This window comes from Caretta caretta, chromosome 21 (assembly GCF_965140235.1).
Source record: "Caretta caretta isolate rCarCar2 chromosome 21, rCarCar1.hap1, whole genome shotgun sequence".
Taxonomy (NCBI): Eukaryota; Metazoa; Chordata; order Testudines; family Cheloniidae; genus Caretta; species Caretta caretta.
The window spans coordinates 2,601,314-2,620,345 of NC_134226.1; the positions used below are offsets into that span (position 1 = coordinate 2,601,314).

Genomic DNA, 19,032 nt, shown 5'->3' on the forward strand with positions numbered 1-19,032 from the left:
GATGCATCTTCATGGGGATTTAAACAGAATTCCATTGTGAATATGACTGGTGCTAGTGCAGGATCTCCCTTATTGTATCTGTGGTTTTAAAGGAACCCAAGTGGCCCCTCGTATCCCATGAGCTTCTGAGCCAGGGAATGAGCTTGCTTGTTTTATCTCTAAGGAGTTTGATGCCTCACATCTGTTCTGGTGCCAGACGAAATTAAATATTTGTAATTTCCGAGGATTGTGGTTAGCATTAAACAAGTTAGCTAAGGAGGATTGTGTGGCTTTGAGTTTATAGGGGGCTGGGGCATGTGTGTGAGGGTTGGGTGTCTGAGGGAGAGGGGGGCACATGTTTGTGTACATTCTTCTTTAACCAAACCTTTATTTTAAAATGACTTTCCACACTCCAGTAACCAAGCTCTCAACAGCGAGTAAACTCTACTAAGTTATACACCACGTTTGTTTGTTGCATAGTTTATATAGACAAGCAACATTTGTCTAATCTGCCCCAAATCTTTTGAAAGAAATTTGAGGCTCATTGTGGGGCCTGATCTTCATACAATAGTCCCACTATCATGTGTAGGATTAAGCACTGCAGTAAGGTTTTGCAAGGTGAGCTGTATCCCAGAGCAGAGACTGGGAGCAACTGGGCTTCCCCAGTCCTGGAGTCATTTTGTATATGAAGCTGGCTTCCTTACACTAGTGCGCACTCATGGGCAAATGTGACTTAGAGATTTTTCCCCTCAGTACTCCTTTTTCAATTTCAGTGATCAGCTGGTATTGGGTTGCAAGTAACACTTTGTAGTTTGGAGGCTTTCTACATGAGTCTTTATACATGACTTTCTTTCTTCCTGCTGTTACTAGTTAACACAATATACTGTGATGCTTGAACTGCACTAACACAAACCCAGATGTGATGGCACCACAAACTTTCACAGCTCTTTGAGAACTCTGAGTGAGCCCATGTCATAATTTGAACTTGAGCTTCTGTGGTAGTGTAAATAACAAATATTCAGAGCTACAAGCTTTGAACAAACACTGTTTTCAACTAACAAAGTTTGCCAATTCCTGGAGCTTTGGTGAAGCAATGTGGGCCTGCCTGATGTCACTGAAAATCCATAATTTGCTGTTTAGGTGAAGCATTTGGTTGATATTTCCTTTCCATGCACTGTTGGCTGAACTGATCCAGTTCCTTCAATTAAACTCCTTTAAAAGTTGACTGGGAAAAGGAGATGCATTTCCTCTAGGGCACAAGCATATTGTGTCAATCCCTAAAGGGTTTTGGCAATAATAAAAATGAGTGATGATGCACCACCAGAAGTATTTACTGTAATATCAATAGCACAAAAGATGTGCTTGCGACCCTATCTAGATCACGAGGAAGATAGCATTCAAAGAAAAGCTGGCCAGAACACTTTGTGAAGTCATTTAATCTAAATATACTGAAATATTTCAAGGAGATACAATGGTTTCAACAAAGTTTTCATCAGGTATGTCTGAGGTCCAAGGCTCCACAGGTCTCTGGTCAGATGTGACCAGAGACCTGAACTGTGAACACCTGAGCATTTCAGACCCAAACCAGCCATTTTCACATAACTGTTGCAAAAAACATTTGAAAGGTTTTCTTTGTATTTCAGTGTGGAACAAAAACAACTGTGGAAGCCTCAATGTTGTGCAACAGAATTCTTTCCCCAGCCAGCGTGGAGTTAATGCCACTACCCACACAGGGTTTTATCACCTGAAGGCCCTTCCTGGTTCTGCAAAACCCCATCCCGAGAGCTAAAAAAAAACCTGCCAGCCAAGAGGGTCATCTTGAGAGCATGGGAGATAGCTCTTAAGAGCTAGATGGAGCTTCCCCAGAACGCATGCTACACATGCTCCTAAACCTAATGAAGTATTTACTCCTATCAATTGGAAAAGGGGGAGAGACCTTCAATTGTAGACCTTCAGAGATCAGATACCATGGTGATGGGGGTGCCCATAAGAATCTGGATACACAACTTAGCTGTTATCTGTCACTAAAATGGAAAGGTCCACACCTGCCATCTCCTGGGAATCCCTTAGAATTCCCAGTATCTGAGTGACAGCTCAACAGCTCTAAAAGTCCAACTTTTAAAATATTTTTAATGTGAATTTAGTGGTGGTAGAAGGTGCTGAATTGTCAGAACAGGAGCCAGGAGATCTCTTTAGTTCCAGAACTGGGAGAGCAGCAGGCCAGTAACTAGAATATCTAACAGACTGTAAGCTCTTGGGAGCAGGTTTGGTATTTTCTCACTTTCTGTAAAGTGCTATATAAATACCAACTATGGCCACACCTTGCTCTGATTGAAGATGTTGGGGAATTCCACCCCCCTTCAGTCTAGCAAGAGAGGCAGGAGGGAAGGGAGTCTGGGCATAAAGGCTAGACCCGCATCTAAATCTGTAGCTTCCAGGGGTGCAGCATTCAGGGTGCTAGCAGCTATGGGTATGCCTTCACTGCAGTGTTTACCTAGGTCTGGACACCTGGATGTGGGTTCCTGAGTTACCCATGGCTGCCTGAGAGCATCCAACTACAATGCTGTGCTCGGATCAGACCTGTGTAGCCATGCAGGTGCTAAGATTTCTGGAGCCTCATCCCAGGGGTCAGCCCAAGTTTGGAAGCTGGTCTGAATCTGAATTTGCCTGAAGCTCAGAGGGTTTGGATCAGGAACTCCCTCAAGGGAAGAATTCCCTCCACTGCAGGAATCTGGGTGAAATTCTGACCTGTGCTATGCAGGCGGTCAGACTAATGGTCCATTCAGTCCTTATTATCTATGGATCTATAAGAAGTACAATTCCATGCTGCAGAACGGCCTGGAATTCAGCACTGGAGGAGTTAGCTTTGTTCATCCAGAACAGGTCCTACTCTTGCTATGTTCTCACTAGACACTGGAGACACTGATGTCAGACATCTGCAGTCTCCAAACTATTGGGAGATGTAAGATTGATCTGCTCCTTGGCACTGATCACATCTCCCTGTTCCCCATGCCCTTGTGATCAAAATGGCAGTTACATTTACAGTGTGAGGAGGAGGGGTATAAATCCTCTGACCAAACATTATTTTCTAACCAGCAGAGTGGAGACAGGATTATATTGTGAGAGAGCAGGAATGGTGGAGTGTGAGCTCAGAGGCATGATCTGCATCTTCTGGTATGTTTGCACAGAACCTAGAAATCTTCATAAAATCTAAAGATTAGAGCTGGTCAAAACCTATCCATTGAATATTTTTAAACAGAAAATGGCCTTTTTCTTAAATGAAAACTTCCATAGAAAATTTGTTCCCTTTTGAAAGGTCAGTGTTTCATCATAAACCTAAGAAACAAATGGGTCCTTTTATTTCTCCCTGTTTCTTTGCTTTTCCTCCTCTGTCAGCTGCACAAAAGGAAAAAGTAGGGGAGGCAGCAGGAGGAAAACACAGTAAATGTTTTTTGGTTGAAAAAATGGAAGAAAAGTTGCAGGATTTTTTTGGTGGGGGCAGACACAACAAATCTTTCTAAACTTCCCCTGAAAAATAAATGGCCTCTTCCTACCAGTTCAGTTAAGATAGAAAACACCAGCTGGGACTAGCCAGTACTCATTACTACTTACTCCAAATGCTGTTAGCTGGCCCATGGAGGTCTCTTCCAGTCCCTTTCTCCCAGACACACAATCCTTTAACCAGCCCTCCCTTCTCCCTCCTCCTTGGTAAGGAGCTGGAATATTTCAGCTCCCCTTCTCTTCCCTGAGCCTTTTGCTTCCTCAGCAACTCATGCATCAGAAACGCAACATTCCAAGAGGAGAATGATCTGTTCTCACCTGCCCTGAAGGTGGGGGCAGATGCCATAGATAGTGGTGGCCCCAGGCCAGTGCCTGGATCAACCTGTTACGCATGGCTAGTGATGCACATTTGCTGTCCCAGTCACTTCAGTTCCACATGGGCTGAAGGTGCCGTACGAGTCCATCTTTGGGTGTTGCTGGGAACAGCGTTCTTCCTTTTCGTTTGTTTGTATTACGCTTGTGGTCAGAGCCCCCTTGCGCGGGGCGCTCTTTCATGCAGTCCACCTCTTGTGTCTAATGTCACCACTTCTTCCCCTTTACTAAACTCTGGGATATGAGCTCAGTGCCCATCCCCCTTCGCCTCTCCCCTCTTACCAGTTGCTGAAGCAGTCCAGCTGCCCTCAGGGTACCACTATAGAGCTGGTCTCTGAGATTATGCCAGTGAAAATGCAATTGTCCTCACCCACACAGCAAGAACGAGACTTCCTGGCTGGAGAGCACGTGGATGGCACCTGCCCCTCAAGGAGCTATTGCTGCAGAGAATTAAGCAGGGGGAGAAGACAATCTCCTCTTCGCTGTCATGTTTGGTTCTTTCACTCCCCGTTTTTAGCAAAGCCAGAAAGTGGCTACTAAATCCATGTTGGGTGAGGGCCCTTTGCAGGCTGGACTGCACTGAAAGCTTCCCTCTATCTGAGCAGCAGCTGACACCGATTCAGTCTTAGCATCACTGTAATGTTAAAGAGCCACACGTGCCTTCTGGAAAACCTCACATTCTCCACTTCCCTGGTCACTCTTGCTCTCGTTTCTGTCCACTTATTTCTGAGGGAATTCACAAGGAAGGAGACTAGGACTAGAAGACTGACTGGCTCCTGTTGCTTTATCCCTACAAGAGTTTTCTCTGACCTCATTCTCGAGTTGTCACAGAGATGATTGACAGAGGTTTACCTATTTCAAAGTTCTCTTGTTCCTGATGATTCCTCCTTGAAAGAGCAAAGCTCCTGTCTTGATTCAAATGTCCCAGAAAATAAACTAGCCCAGAGCTATTCAGACAGTAGGACTTCTGCATGGCAGAGTGTAAAGGAGAGGCATTCCATCTGTCTTCTGGTATAAAAGCTACCCTCTAGTGAAGTGACTTGACCGCTCAAGAGTGGGATTCAAGCTGCAGTTTTCAAAGGACCCTTTGAAATGTTGTGGGTGCCTAAACGCCGTGGGTTCCTTTGACAAGCCCAGCCCAAGAATGTAGTGGGTTAAATTGCTCTTCCTGGTCTCTGACATGGGCATCTCTCCCATGATACCCCAGAGCTGGCACTGATTTTTTGCTGCTTAAGGGGGTTATTTTTTTTATGTCTGAGCTGAGAGGTTTTTGCAAACACAATGGTGTGTTGGCCAAAAAGACTTTCAAATGCTTTGGGGGCTCTGGGGCAGGGAGGGGACTTTATGGCTGAAATGCAATTTGGAGAGGGTTTCATCTCACTTCAGGCAGAATCTGCGGGTGCTGGGGTCGCGATGGGGCATTACAAACTCCTAAAATACACCTGGGGCCAGATTTTCAAGCGCTCTCCCCCCGCCCCCACCGGTGAGAGTAATAAGGAATTTCCCACCTTTCTCCAGGGGAGCGGAGACTCTGCCCAGAGCTGCAGTACGAAAAGCCGCGATGCCATGTTCGCTTCACTTTGCTTTCCTAAAAAACCTGGTCCTGGCGACTCCAAAGCACAGAGCAGGTCCTCGCTAACACGCTCTGATTCTTAATATGAGCCACCTGTCCGACCCAAGGCTGGGTCAGCTGCATTCACAGATCTTTCAGAGCCGGGGATTAGCAAAACCTGAGACAGCCCATTGAACTTCGCTGGCTAAGGGCGTGACCCGAGAGGAGCTGAACCCGTCCTGGCTCCCACTGACTTCACCATCGCTCCCGGTCAGGTCCTAAGACCGTTACCCTGAGCAAGGGCCTTCAATCCCCGGTCTCAAGGACATTGACGAGACGAACAGACCTGCCCTGGAGTGCAGCCAAGGCTGGTAGCAGCAAAACCTGACGGGGGCTTCTGAAGGGAAACTGGGTTTGATCTCGGTCTGGCTGGGCTTTCTTCCTTGAAGCCGAACTTGAAAGGCGGTGAATGGAGCAGCAGGGAGACTGAAGCCCCAGAGATCCGTATCCGCGGCACCAGAGGCCCTAGGATGATCCGAAAGCTCCGCTCCGTAAAGCCCCCCAGGTGAGCCTTCTCCAAAGGACACCCGCGTGGGTTACCGACCCGCCTCTTGGCCGCTGCAGAATTCAGCCATGACCCGCCCTCCCCTGGCCAGGTTGGATATCGGGCTGTGGAAGTCGGACCCCCCCCCCTTGTTTGTTTTTCCCACCCTATTTCTGTCGGCGATCTGGGTTCGTAGCAATACAAAAGCGAGCATCTAGTCGGCTGCCTTCTCCTTTTCTTAACTTGTAGCAGCCCAAAGGAGGAAAACTGCAACCCCCCTTCCCTGGTCTGAAATGGACGCAGCTAGTAACCCGCGGTCACAGGCAGGAGACATCAGGGAGGGGGTTTTGGAGATGGGGGGGGGGGCCGGAATGGGTGACTACGGTGTGTCTGAAGAGAGAATTGCCGCTTTGCCCCCATGTCTGTGCTGCTCAAAGCCCTCCCCGCTGCAGGCCCGTGTTTGAGGGGGGAGTTTCTTGCAGCCCTGTGCAGGCTGAAACAGGGACATGCAAGCAGGCTCCTGGCTCGCCTGGGTAACGAGGCGTTTGGCGTGGCTGCGGGGGGCGCTGCAAGTTTGGTTTGGGGACCTTCTCCCGGTCAAACTTCCCGTCGGGAAACAGGACCTGTTTTCATGCCTCAACCCTCTCCCGGCTCCAGGCCCGATCCTGCGGGTTTTACTGAGGCAAATCTTCCCCCGGCTCCTTGCCGGAGTACAGTCCTGCCGGAATCGGGCCCTTGCTGGTTTCTCGGTATACTGGCTTGAGTTGAGAGGCTGGGGTCGGTTGTTTTGTTCAGTTCGTTTGGGTTTATCTGGATATTAAGAGGGTGGGTGAGATGGTTTCCCAGCAGGGCAGCACAGAGCGAGCTTTACAGACACCCTCTTCGAGGGCTAAACGCCACGGGCCCGAGACTGGGAGAGGTTCGGGCCGCTCTTCCCTGTACATCGGGGCAGCGGGGCCGCCGGCAGCGCGCGGCTCTTCGCTCGGGGGTTTCCACCCTCGAAGTGAAATCCGGTGTGCGTAAACCGGCTGTCTCCGTGGTTTACAGGAGCCCCGCGCTATAGATCGCAGCTTGGGCTGCCAAGCTCTCAAGGTGGCTGCCTCGCGGCGGCATGGGACCAGCTCCTCCTTGGTCCTGCCGCAGCGGCCCCCCAGCCGGAGTCATTCAGGGAGCTTTGATTTAATTCCAAAGTACGAGAAATAAGAACACCCTGAAATTAAAACTATCCTGGGGGTAGGAGGCTCAAGCCCTGTTTGTACCAAAGCTGCATTAACAAGAACAAGCGTAAACTTTTGCTTTCGCCATGGGACGGCACCCTAACCAACTGGCAAAACGAGCAGCTTGCCTGGACTATTCATTCCCCCCCCCCGGAATGTGTCTAAGGGCAGAGGGGGGCTTTTCCCAGGGCAGTTTTGCTAGGGGAATGGGGGTTGTATTGGGGCCAGGGTCCCCTCGGTTCCTGAACCCAGCGCCTCAGCGGGGAGCGCCGGGGCTGGTGGCAGCCGGGGCGAGCGGAGCCGCAGCTAGCTCGCCCTGCGCCCCGGGGCTGGCGCTCACGCGAGGGGAAGGGGTGCAGGGCAGGGCCAGCCCCCCGGGCCAGGATAGGTGGGGTCCTAGGGCCTAGCCTCTCTGTCTTCACTTATTGTCACGCTGCCTTCGACCGGCTGGAACCCGCCCCAGCGACCTCCCTGCTCCGGCAGCTCCTGTCCCGCGCAGGGAGCCGGCCTGGGGGGGACGGGATCCCCCCTGCCCGGGCACGCGCTCGCTCTGGGGTTTGAGCTTTGGGCCAAGGGAATGTGCCCCCCCCCCCGTTAGCTACAAACCCGGCTGGGGGGTTAGCAGGGCAGTAACTTCTCTCAGCTCAGCCAGCCCGGGCGTAGCGCTGCCCGGCCCTGGCCCTGTCCTCCCTCGGCCCTTCCCACCCTCGCTGCGCCGTGCGCTCAGCTCCGCGGACCCCCCGCCGCCCCTCTACCGCGGACCCCCGGGGACCAGCCCGGGCCGGGGCCCGAGGCAGCAGCTGTCAGCGCGCGCTGGCTGCGGGCGGGAGCCCGGTCGCCCCTTCGGCTCTCGGGGCTGGGTCCTGTCCGGGCTGGGTCCTGTCCGGGCAGGGGGCGAAGCGGAGCGCTCCCAGCCAGCCTGCTGGGGCTGCAGCGGGGCCCGGCCCGGAGGGGCTGCGGGCTCCAGCTCCCCCAAACCCGCCCCCCCCATCACTTACCACCACGACGAGTCCACTCCGGGCGTGAGCGTCAGCAGCACCAACACCAGGGCGAAGCAGAGCCGGGAGCTGGCATTCGTGCCCTCGGCGGGGGCCGCCGTCCGCGGGAGCTGGCTGCAGCCGGGGGCACGGGGGGCCCAGGGAATCCTAGCAGCGCCTGCCCCGCGGCTTAGGCTCAGCATCGCTTCCCCAGGGCGGCTCTCGAGACAGAGAAAGAACGGGGGCAAGTTTTATCCAGCTTCCCTCGGGGCGCGGGACGGGGCCGGCCCCCCTCACTCCTCCGGGGCAGCCAGGCTCCGCCTCGTCCGTGGGGCCGAGAGCGGCTTGGCAGGTCCCCCTCTCCGCGGCTGCGTGGGCAGCGGGAAGCAGGCGAGGGCAGGAGGGCTGCTCCATGCGCCCGGGCGCACAGGCTGGCTTGGGGACGCGCCGCCCGCGGGGGGCACCTGCAGCCGGGCTAAGCCCCCAGCGCGGGCCGGCTCCCGAGCGGGGAAGGGGCGGATTCCATGGAGCTGCTGGCGCAGGGGCTGCGGACACACTGGGGCTGCGGGCGTGGGGGAGCCTAGAAATATTGACAGCTCCAGCGCGCTCCGGGCTCTCATTGGGCAGAGTCAGCGGGGCTGGAGCCGGCCCTGCGCTCCCCTCTCCCCACGGGCGCCTTAGCCACCCCCCGCAGGCTGCGGGTCCCGGCCCCCCAGGCACCAGCCCACCTGCTGCCCGGCGAGAGCGGGACGGGGTCCTGGAGACACTGCTCGGCTCCCGGAGCTGGGCTGGGCTCCGAGCGCCTCAGGGAGCGGCCGGCTCCGGGCTGGGTACAGCTCTGCCAAAGGGTGGGGGGGCACTGTCCCTTCCCCAGGCGGGGGCCAGCGAGCAGGGGCTGGGCTGGGGGCGGAGCAGGAGGGTTTCCTTGTAACGGAGCCCCCAGCTCTTCCTGGGGCTGTCCCGGGGCATGGTGCGCGTCCTGCCCCGGACACTGCGCCTAGGGGGGACCGGCGGGACCCTGACTGCCAACAAGCCAGCACTTCCCGGGAGGGGGAACCATTGAAGGCTCAGCCCCGGTGGGGCAGACTTGCCTCTGGCCAGTGACCCCCTGCGGGCCCTGGGGTCCCCACTCCTGCCTGGCGGGACAGGACTTCCAGCCACTCACTCGCCCTCTAGCTCACCTCGGCCTCCCTCCGCCGAAACTCTGAGCCCCGCACGCCTATGAGGACGGGCTTATTTTAATGCTTCTCTCTTGTGGAGACGGTCAGAAAAGGGTCACTGATTTCCCCCGGGCCCAGAGACGCTACTGCCCGGGTATGGACGCCCCCCGCCCCCCACTACTGGGGCGATCTGGAGGGCGAGAGAAACCAGAGCAGCTGGGGGGTGATTCTGCGAACTCCCCCCTGTGTGAGTCACTAACCAGCAATGCCCAGATTCCCGAAAGTGAGGAGTGATTTGGGGAGCCCAGTGTAAGACTCTGACAATTAGGCTCCTTTAAGGCGTTTCACCCTCACCCCCAAATCACTTGCATCTTGCAGATCTGGGTCCAAGTCCCAAAGTGTTTATTCCAACCTGTAGCAAAAGCAGTTACAAATGCCAGCTTCTCTACCGGGGGATCTCAGGTGGCTTCCTGTCTGTCCTGGTTTTGGGCCAATTCTGGCTCTGCTCGGAGGGGAGAGGAGCGGTGTGTGTGCAGGCAGCTCCGGTCGTTGGTTTGATGTGCACAGGGAGAGCCAGGGAGATTCTGAGCACATGGCCTGGAAAAAAGGAGACCCCAGTTAACCTTTGGCTTTTTTAGGATTTCCTTTCAAGTTCTCAGAGAAGGCTGTGGGAGAGGGACAGGTCCGCTCCCAGGCCTTGGCCATTGGGATGGTTGAAGCAACACTCATTTCTCATAAGGAATGGTTTGGGCAAAAATTCTGGGGTTCAGTGTATCTTTATAACCTCCCCTGATAACTTGTTTCCTGACTCTCAGCTAGAGAGTAATAAAAATGCTTCACACTTTGTCCCAGTGCCTTTCATCTTCAAAGCAGCCCTTTGCAAACATTAACCAATTAATCCTTGCAGGGAGTTAAGCATTTGGCCCCAATCCTGTAAACACTGAAGGGCCTGCCTTAAGTCTCATTGCCTTCACTGGAACTACTCACAGGTTTAAAGTTAAGCATGTGCATAAATGTTGGCAGGGTCAGGGTCTTAGCTGACCAGCTTTACTGGTTTAAGCAGCGCTGATCATTGTAGCAGAAATAACCAGTTGCTGTGGGCAGAGTGATCCCTTTATGGTAGGAGAAATCCTTCCTAACCTTGCTGAGGAGAAGATGATGCCCTGAAGCATGAAATTAAGTTGCCCTTTTTAGGCTGCATAACTAAGAGTTCATCCCAGGCCAGGTTTCTATGTTTTACAATTTAGGATTTCTCTCCCACCCCTGCTTGGGTAAATTGCTGCTTTGGACAAAACGCTATTAAATCGATGTATTTGAGGGGAGGGCAGCATAACCGAATGGCTAGATCACTGGACTGGGACTGGAGACATGGGCTGTCTTCATGGTTCTGACCCTGGTGTGCTGTATGACCTTGGGCAAGTCACTTCCCATCTCTCTCACCCTGTGCTGTGTCTGGAATGTGTGTGTGAGCTCTTCATGGCACTGCTGTCCCTCTGTGCAGCACCCAGTGGCAAGGAGCCTTGCAGGGGCTACCGTAATGCAAATAATTGATCTGACTGTTAATACAATGAGAAATGCAGCGAATAGAACTTTCATGTTAAAATACTTCCTGTTGCCTGAAGTTGCAAGCCCCCTGACTGGTAGCTCAGTCAGAAACATTAACCGGGTGTCTAAGATCTGCTTGATGCAGGTTGTGCACACCCACTGAAATCACTGGGACCTTTGCCCGGTGTGCATCGCTACAGCAGGGTTCGGACAGCCTTCCTTGGAAGTGCCGTATGCTGCCACTTTCCCAGACAGGATGCTGGTCTCCCTGGGCCAGGGCTCTGACCCAGTCTGGCCAGCCCTGTGTTCCTACAATGGAGTCAGGCGCAGCAGGGCTGCTGCATGCCCCCGGAGCTCAGACGTCCCTGCAGTGGCAAGGCTCCCCGAGGCAGAAGCAGGCCAACAGAAATCAGGAGCTGGGGGGATCACAGACTGTTCTTGCACTCACCACATGCTGAAATCCACCATGACTGCAGCACTTAACACTGACTGATGCTTAAGGTAACTTAAACACTTGTATTGCCAACAGACACTTGGCTTCTAGCGCAGGTCCTGATCCCTCAAGGCCCTTACTCACCTGAGTAATGCCCTGGAAGACTGGAGAACTGTGCATAGGAGTGAGGGCCTGAGCCTGCAGAATTTGTCTTCTCACTGTGGCTAATGCATCCATGTAGGCACCTGGGATCTGTTTTGTTAGTTGGGCTCACCCAGCAGAGAGGAAGGACTGGGTAGGAAAACATCTTCGTGAACTGCCTGCCTGAGCGGAAAGCTCGGGGATCTGACTCATGATTTCTGAACACTTTGGGGTTGATCTCCTCAGCTTTCCTGTGCAGGGATCAGGATCCAGACAATTGGCTTTCTTCTTTTAATGGAAAGGATTTAAAGGAGAGTCCCCATGGTATTCAGTTTCGCCGGCATCACCTCCTTTCAGAGCAGTCTGACCCCACTCCACCTTGTAACATAAGCACAGATGGAGAATTCCCCTAATTGGAATAGACAGGCTGGTGGGGATGAGCCGCCAGGTGCTATGCATGGTCTCGGGGCTCTGTGATAAAGTTAACCCAACCCTCAAACTTCTGGGTCTTGTTTTTCATTCCTATTAAATATCTCGGATATAAACTCCTGAGGAAGCGGGAATAAGTGGGTCTAAGGTAAGCACTTTGGAAGTCAGACCTCTCAGACAGCAACCAAATGGGTGAAGGCAGTCGTGTAAGGTGAGCGGTACCATTTGATGGTTTCAGTATCGCCATCCTGAGTGTTCAAAAATGATGAGTCAGGCCCCTGGATTCATGGGAATTTAAAGAATGATGAATTCTGGGTTCTTTTGATCTGCCTGCTGGGGTTTTAAGCCGTCAGGATTCACATTTCTCAAGCTTTTCTCTTGCATCAGGAGAAACTTACTTTCCATTTTAAATGAAAGCTGAGATTGTCCTGTAAGAACAGAACTAGAGCCTTAAGAAAAACACCAAATATCTTGAGACCTATGATCAAGTTGTGATAGTTGGTAAGACTTCATGAAGATTTGCACTGTTTCTTTAAATCTACAGCAGAAATCCAGGCAGGAATTGGGGGCTGCAGGAGGTACTGGAAGTAGAGATGGACAGAAGGCTTTAGGGATAACACTGTTTTTTTTTTAATTCCAGTAAAGTTCCTTATTCAGTGTTAGAAGAAAACGGCTCTTTCTGTGACTCCTTAGCACTGTCACATGACAGCACCCAAAATCGGACATCCCAGAGACCATATACCCCCAGGACTGAGATGACATCCTAGCTCGCTGGAGTCAGTGGCAAAACTCCCTTTAACTTCAGTGGGGGCCGGGATTTCACCCTTGCCATTTAGTGCAAGGAGAGCAGGCAGCTAAGTTCCTACTGCAAGCGTCTTCAGAAGATTGTTGTCTTCTAATCACAGGGCAGGTGGCTGTCGGGGGCTCAGCCAGAGCCTCTCCCTTCCCAAAGCAGGGCAAGGAAATGGGAGAAACGCCACTTTCTGAGGTTCAGTGGGCAGCCCACAGAGCAGCTCATCTTGCTGCTCCGTGCTTGGGAGCACAAGGGTGGTAACCCTACCCTTCACTGGGAACCCTTCACTCTCTCAACTCCCATCAGGCCCTGTTTGTCCCTGTAACTCTCTGCCTTGTGGTCCCTCCATCTCCCCAGTCACCAAATTTTGCATTGCAACTTCCCTCCGCTCAATACGGTTGTGCTGGATTTACCATCATGGCCTCAGTCAGACTTGCTTCTGTTGGCCCAAACACACTGGGGCATGGCGTTGGCTCAATTGACCGTGGAGCAATGACACCACACCAGCTGAGGATCTGCCCCTCTGCTGCATACTGGTTCAAAACCACACACCTTATCACAATAACACTCTTGTCCGGCAACTCACAAAGGCTGATCTTACCTTGAAGAGCTGGCTCTTTGTCATGGACCCTAGCTGGCTTGTCCTTCCCTGGTGTTGGATGCCAGCAGGTGTCTAGACTAGCGTGGAGCAGGTTTCCTCTGAGTGGCTTTTCAGGCATTTTCAGTGGTGCCTAATTGCTTTCATGGGACTGCAAACCTCAGTATCTGCTGGAGTCCTGGGATCTTTTGCCGCCTTCGCTTTGCCAAAGTCTCCAGCCAGAGCCACCCCCAGGCGCTCTCTGCTCTTTCCTTCATACTACAATTGTTAGATTAAATAATGACTTCACTGGCCTAAGAAACTGAGACCAGAGACATATGCCAGTTTTTAATCCAATTAGACTTCTCAAAATTACAGTGACAGAAAGCAAGTGCCAGCGGGACTTGGTCCTTTTGTCTGCGACCCAACTGAAATATTGCATTACATCTTATTTATAAAGCTATCCCACTGGGAACAAAAGATTGAAATATCTATATATAGACGATTGTTGGAGGCTGTGGATTTGTTTAGAAGCCTCATCATAGTGTATAGTGTGCTATGATCTCACGGCTGCTTCTGCGACCAGCGAACACTGAGGGCTGCTAGCAGAACACACTGTATTCCATTCGCTTCAACCTAATACAATAGCCTGGGGCACACTCTCTAGTTGGTAATATTTCCCACGGGGGGGCATGTTTCTGCTGTAGGCTGTTACCATGAAGTGTAACTTTCTTCAGTGCCGGAACTTGGGTATTGAATTTTCATTCATGGCTCTGAATTTTTATTTATTTTTTGCTGGAAGGGTTATAAAACCAGCCAAGATGCAGGCCCCCTGAGTCTTGTGCTTTCCCATCAATAATTGCTGGGAAATAATAACCAACCATTCCTATTTCATGATGCTTTCCCACTGTAAACAGGCTGATATTCACTCAAATTATGAGATCAAAAAATGATCCTGTCCCAAATTGGGATGAAAGGTCAAAATCTTGAAAATTTTCATGAACCAAAAATATAAAAAAACAACACACAGTTTGGGTCAATTAGAACATTGCATGTTGATTTTGAAACATTTTATTTTGATTGTGACCATTTAAAAACATTAAAAATACTGTAAACTGTGACTTAAATGTTGAAACAAAGTTGTTTTGAACCAGAAAACTAGATTGTTTTTTACATGTTGAGAAATGTTTTGACTATTTTTAAACTTTTTTCAAAATTTATTTTTAAAGTCATTGAAACGGACCCTTTCCAGGGAAAACTTTTGATTTTGATGAATTGGCATTTTCTAATGGAAAAAATATAGATTCCAAGGCCAGAAGGGATCATTTTGTCTGATCTCTGGTAACACAGGCCAGAGACCTCCCCCAAAATAATTCCTACAGTCTTGATTTAAAAATTGCTAGTGATGGCAAATCCATCATGACCTCTTGAAAATTGTTCCGATAGTTCCCATCAACTATTCCTCCTTTCTTCCTTTTGCTTCATCCCACTTCCAACCCCACACCCCGTCACACACAGAGCTTTCTATGCCCCCCAAAAGAGAGAGGAGCCAGATACGCTAAGGGCTTATCTACACTAGAAGTCCTACCGCGGCCCAGCTGTGGTGCTGAAGCTATGCCGTGGTAGAGCAGACACTTACTACAGCAACGGTAGGTGTTTTCCATCCCTGTAGTAAATTTGCCCCCTTGAGAGGTGGTCGATGGATTGATGAAGAATTCTTCCATTGACCTCGCTGCATCTACAGTGGGGGTTAGGTCAATGTGATGTCACACAGGGCGTGGAAGTTTTTCCAGCCCCGTGGAATGTAGCTAGGAGGACCCAAGTTGTAGATGTAGACCAGGCCTAAGAAGGCTGCAAGGGCCTGCACTATTGCCAATCTATTCTATGTGGGAGGAGCCCAGATACTATGGTGATGGGTGGCTGTACCCCACCCTAGGATGAATGAAGAGCTGGGAGCTATGTTCTTTAGGTGGTGATAGTAGTGCTGTCACAATGGACACCTAGGGCTCTGGTCTTTGTTCTTTTTCAGCAAAGGAAGAGAAGAAATGGCAAGTATCATGCTTTAAAGCACATTCGTTTCCAGTTGGTAAGAATACAAATGGGCAGCCCCATCACTTGGGTCTACGGATGGGACCTCCACTGAGCAAACTTAGAACCTGCCCGAAAACTGGTCAGGATTGGAATGATTGAGGTTCTGGATTTGTAATGGAGCGACTGGCTGAGGCTCTGGGCGGACAGTGGAGATAAGAGCGCTCTTTGAGTGGGGAGGGGACATTCTTTGTGCTTTGACTTCTATTTGACTCTGATAAAAAGCAAGGTAAGGGTGTGTGTGTGTGATTTAATTTAGTCCTTGAGAAAGAATTGGAGCTGCACCCAGAAGGCCAGATTTCACAGTGCACAGCACCCATAGTCAGTGTCAGATTTTTTCCAGAGCTCAGCATCCAAATTGCACCCATTATGCTGAAATCTTTGGGAAACATAGCTCCTTATTTTAGTGACTGATGGAAGTGGAGTCCTCTTGAAAATCTGTCCCTAGGTTCTGATATACAGTACAGGGAAAGACTCCTGTTGACTTCACGGGGGGTTGAATCAGGCTTGTATTTGTTAGACTGTATGTAAGAATAAATCTCGGTGGGGTTTAAGTGGCTCAAAGTGGCTGAAGATTTCACAAGGAGAGGGAGCCCAAGTCTTGCTCTACAAAATGCTGCATGCCGGGGCCTGCTTGGCTCTGGCCGGAAGAGTGTGTATTTGATCTTTCATTCAAATTAGCAGCGTGCACAGAATGTGTGAGTGTTTTATACACATGAGCTGCTGTGCGTAAATAAACAAGGCTCTGCTTTCAAAGGCTTTCATGGTTCATTAACTTCAAAGGAACAAACTATTTTCTTAACAGGTCAGTCACTCTGGAAACTCTCATTCCCTTGGTGTTGAAGGTGGCTGTTGGCTCTTGCCGGGTCTTGGCACTGGCTTGGTGTGGTGGCTGTTGTGTCTGTTAGTAGTAACCCTTTGCTTTGTCAGCATGCCTCTGATCCGGGGGCTGCAGTGTGTGTGTATGTGCGTGCGCACACCCCACCCCCACCCCCACACAGTTGGCTTTATCATTGATTTTGATTTTTTTTTGAGGTTTCTAAAAGGAGGAGAAGAGCATGAGGAAATTAAAAAAAAAAGTTTATAGACATTGTTTCCAGAGAACTGATGGTGGGTGGCATCCAGCCCGCAAAGGACCGTGCCGTAACATACCTGTTTGGAGGGCTGGTTTGTGACATCTCCGACTTCTTAGTAGGGTTGGGTGGGAAACAGTTTTCCCAACCCATGAAAGCTTTTGAGATTTCAAAAACGATTCCCATCCTGAGTTGTGACAAAAATCCATCTCAAATTTCAAGAAACAAAATGTTTCGTCAATTTAAAAATGTTTCCATTTTGGTCATTTTAATATTTTTTTTATTATAGTTAATTTAAATCCTAAATAAAGTTGTTCTGAATTGAAAAACTGGCATTTTTTTATTTTGAAAAGTTTCAGAATGTTTCATTTAGATAACTTGCAAATTTTTTTCAATTTTTTTTTAGTTGTGAAATTCAGATCGTCTCTCGCAAAAAAGTTTTGGTCTTGATAAATTGGCATTTTCCAATTAAATGTTTTGTATGAAAATTCCTGACCAGCTCTACTTGTTGGTGGCAGTAGAGTGAGGGGTAGGGCTTATGGATAAGACACTGCCTGGGACCCAAAAGATTTGGGCTCCATGCCTGGCTCTGACAGACTTCCTGGGCATGTCACTTAATCTCTCTAGGCCTCAGTAAAATGGGGACAGCAATCCTTCCTGCCTCTGTCCTGGCTCTTTGGGGCAGGGCCTGTCTCTCACTATGTGTTTGTACAGCGCCCAGCACAATAGAGCCAAAACCTGGATTGGGGCTGTAAGTGCTACTGTAATACATACAATAAGTGAGTGTGAGGCGAACCTATGGTTTTGGTTAAATGTAAAACTTTCTGGTTTCAGCCCCCAGAACAAGAGAATCTTGTCACATTCAGCCCCTTGGCAAAGCAAAGCTGGAGGAAAACGTGCATGAACTCCTGTGAATGGGAACTCCCGTGTTATCTGGAGCTATAACACTAAACTTTGATGTAGAAGCTTCTAACCCTGTAAGCTGTAATTCTCGGATGTGTAGGGGCTCAGATTTGTACCCTGAGCTAGATCAATAATGTAACAGGGAAAGAGAGCTCTTGGGGAGCCTGTTCACTGTGTTAAAACTTCCTTTTTAAAATAACTCTGAGCCTTGCGTGGTCACAGCTGCTTGGAATCTCAAGAGGAAAATCGTTGTCCCAAAACAACCCCCAGCATCAGTCCTTCTGACCTCACACGAAACCTGTTTTCTGAGGAGACGCAGCTGCTTATAAATAGACCATTTATTAACAGCTTATTTTGGAACAGGACATTAAAGTGACACTGATAGTCAAGCCTGATCCTCTGTAGGCAACATGACCAAGGAACTCTGTCACCAAGCGGGCAGGGAGGATAGTTCTCTGCAGAAAGCCTTGTGTGCGGCGCATCTGAGCAAAGGAGGTATGTCTCCAGGACCTGCCAAAGGTTTTTCATAGGAAGCTGAACTGTTCTTGGTTAGATGGGATTCCAACAAGACTCTAAAGGTGCCATTTGTTGTTTTATGGCAGCGAGGGAGTGGGCCTTAAACCTCCCCATGCTGGGACCTCCCCAGTGTCTACATGGGACCTAGCTACAATCATCCCTGTCCCAGTTAGCAATAGGCAAAGGGCAGGGTGGTCACAACCCCCGAGGACTGTTTGTGATACCGTGATGGGTCACGGCCCCCTGGCTGACCACCCATACCCTAAGGCCCTGATTCTGCACTCAGACCCATGCCTGGCAACAGGACTCCTTGTGGAGTTGACAGCAGGACTGAAGCCTATCATAGATGCTGCTTTCCTCTCAGTTCTAGGCCATTTTCCACCCCCGAGTGAATGGCAATAGCCCATTTCATAACCCTGTTCTGGTTTTTATACAGCCCTTGCTCACTGTAGCATCTGACAGCCTCCGTAATAGGGGTACGTACCTATGTGACATGGGTCCACGGTGGCCGATGCTGTATGTCTCCGGTACCTAAGATGATCAAACTACCTGAGAAAGGGCCACAGTTCTTGAAAAGTGAAAGCTCCATGTTTGCAACAGGGCTCTCCACCCAACTCCAGGGCTGCTGGGATCTCCCATGCAGCAATTTACGCAACTGATCCAGGGTCAGACTCGACCCTCCCCACACAGGACTGAAAGGGGTTAAGGTGGCCAGGCAGACCAATTAACTCCACAGGCTGCACCTGAAGGAAGAGCCAGGGAGCAAGGAACTAATTGAAAGCAGGCTCAGCTGTGCAGGAACAAGCAGGGCCCAAGCCAGGTAGCTGGTGAAATGCTGCAGGACGGCACGCAGCAGTCACTCCCTGGGAAGAGAGAAGGGGTTTGGAGCTGGTACACCCAGAGAGAGAAGGGGAACCAGGCATGGTAGGGAGCAGTGAGGGCTGAGCTGAGGGTCCCTGGCCTGGACCCTAAGCCCAGAACTGCTGAGCTGAGGGTCCCTGGCCTGGACCCTAGAGTAGAGGGCATTGAGGGAGTGGCACCATGGGGCAGTGACAGGGAAGACTGCTCAGGGATGCTAGGGAGAAAGGACTCCTCTACCCTGGAAGTGGGGAACACTCAGCCAGCTCTAGGGCTATCTATGCTGCAATTCCTGGAGCGGGAGAAGGGGTGCAGACCTGTGAGAGAGAGAGACAGCCATGGTGTGCAATCTGTGGATGGGAACGTCGACCTCG

General features: G+C 50.7%; 1 protein-coding gene and 1 long non-coding RNA gene across 4 annotated transcripts in view; one reads left to right on the forward strand and one right to left on the reverse strand.

The window, feature by feature from the left end:
• WNT2B (Wnt family member 2B) overlaps nucleotides 1-8,941 on the reverse strand; it is a 43,429-nt gene extending 34,488 nt beyond the window's left edge. The window contains exons 1-2 of one of the 2 annotated variants that reach the window (XM_048827082.2): nucleotides 8,871-8,941; nucleotides 8,164-8,363 (exon numbers count right to left, since the gene is read on the reverse strand). In XM_048827082.2, the coding sequence (XP_048683039.1) occupies nucleotides 8,164-8,345 (182 nt within the window). In that variant the 5' untranslated portion in view covers nucleotides 8,346-8,363; nucleotides 8,871-8,941. Of the gene's footprint in view, nucleotides 1-5,360; nucleotides 5,484-8,163; nucleotides 8,364-8,870 lie in introns of those variants that run through there. The other variant, XM_048827083.2, reaches the window with a different exon arrangement.
• The window catches only part of LOC142069741 (uncharacterized), a 150,376-nt gene that overhangs the window by 19,107 nt on the left and 112,237 nt on the right, over nucleotides 1-19,032 (forward strand). Inside the window, exon 1 of one of the 2 annotated variants that reach the window (XR_012665694.1) lies at nucleotides 5,463-5,969. The exons of the other annotated variant lie outside the window; for it this stretch is intronic. This is a non-coding gene — a long non-coding RNA (uncharacterized LOC142069741). Of the gene's footprint in view, nucleotides 1-5,462; nucleotides 5,970-19,032 lie in introns of those variants that run through there. 2 annotated transcript variants of the gene reach the window in all.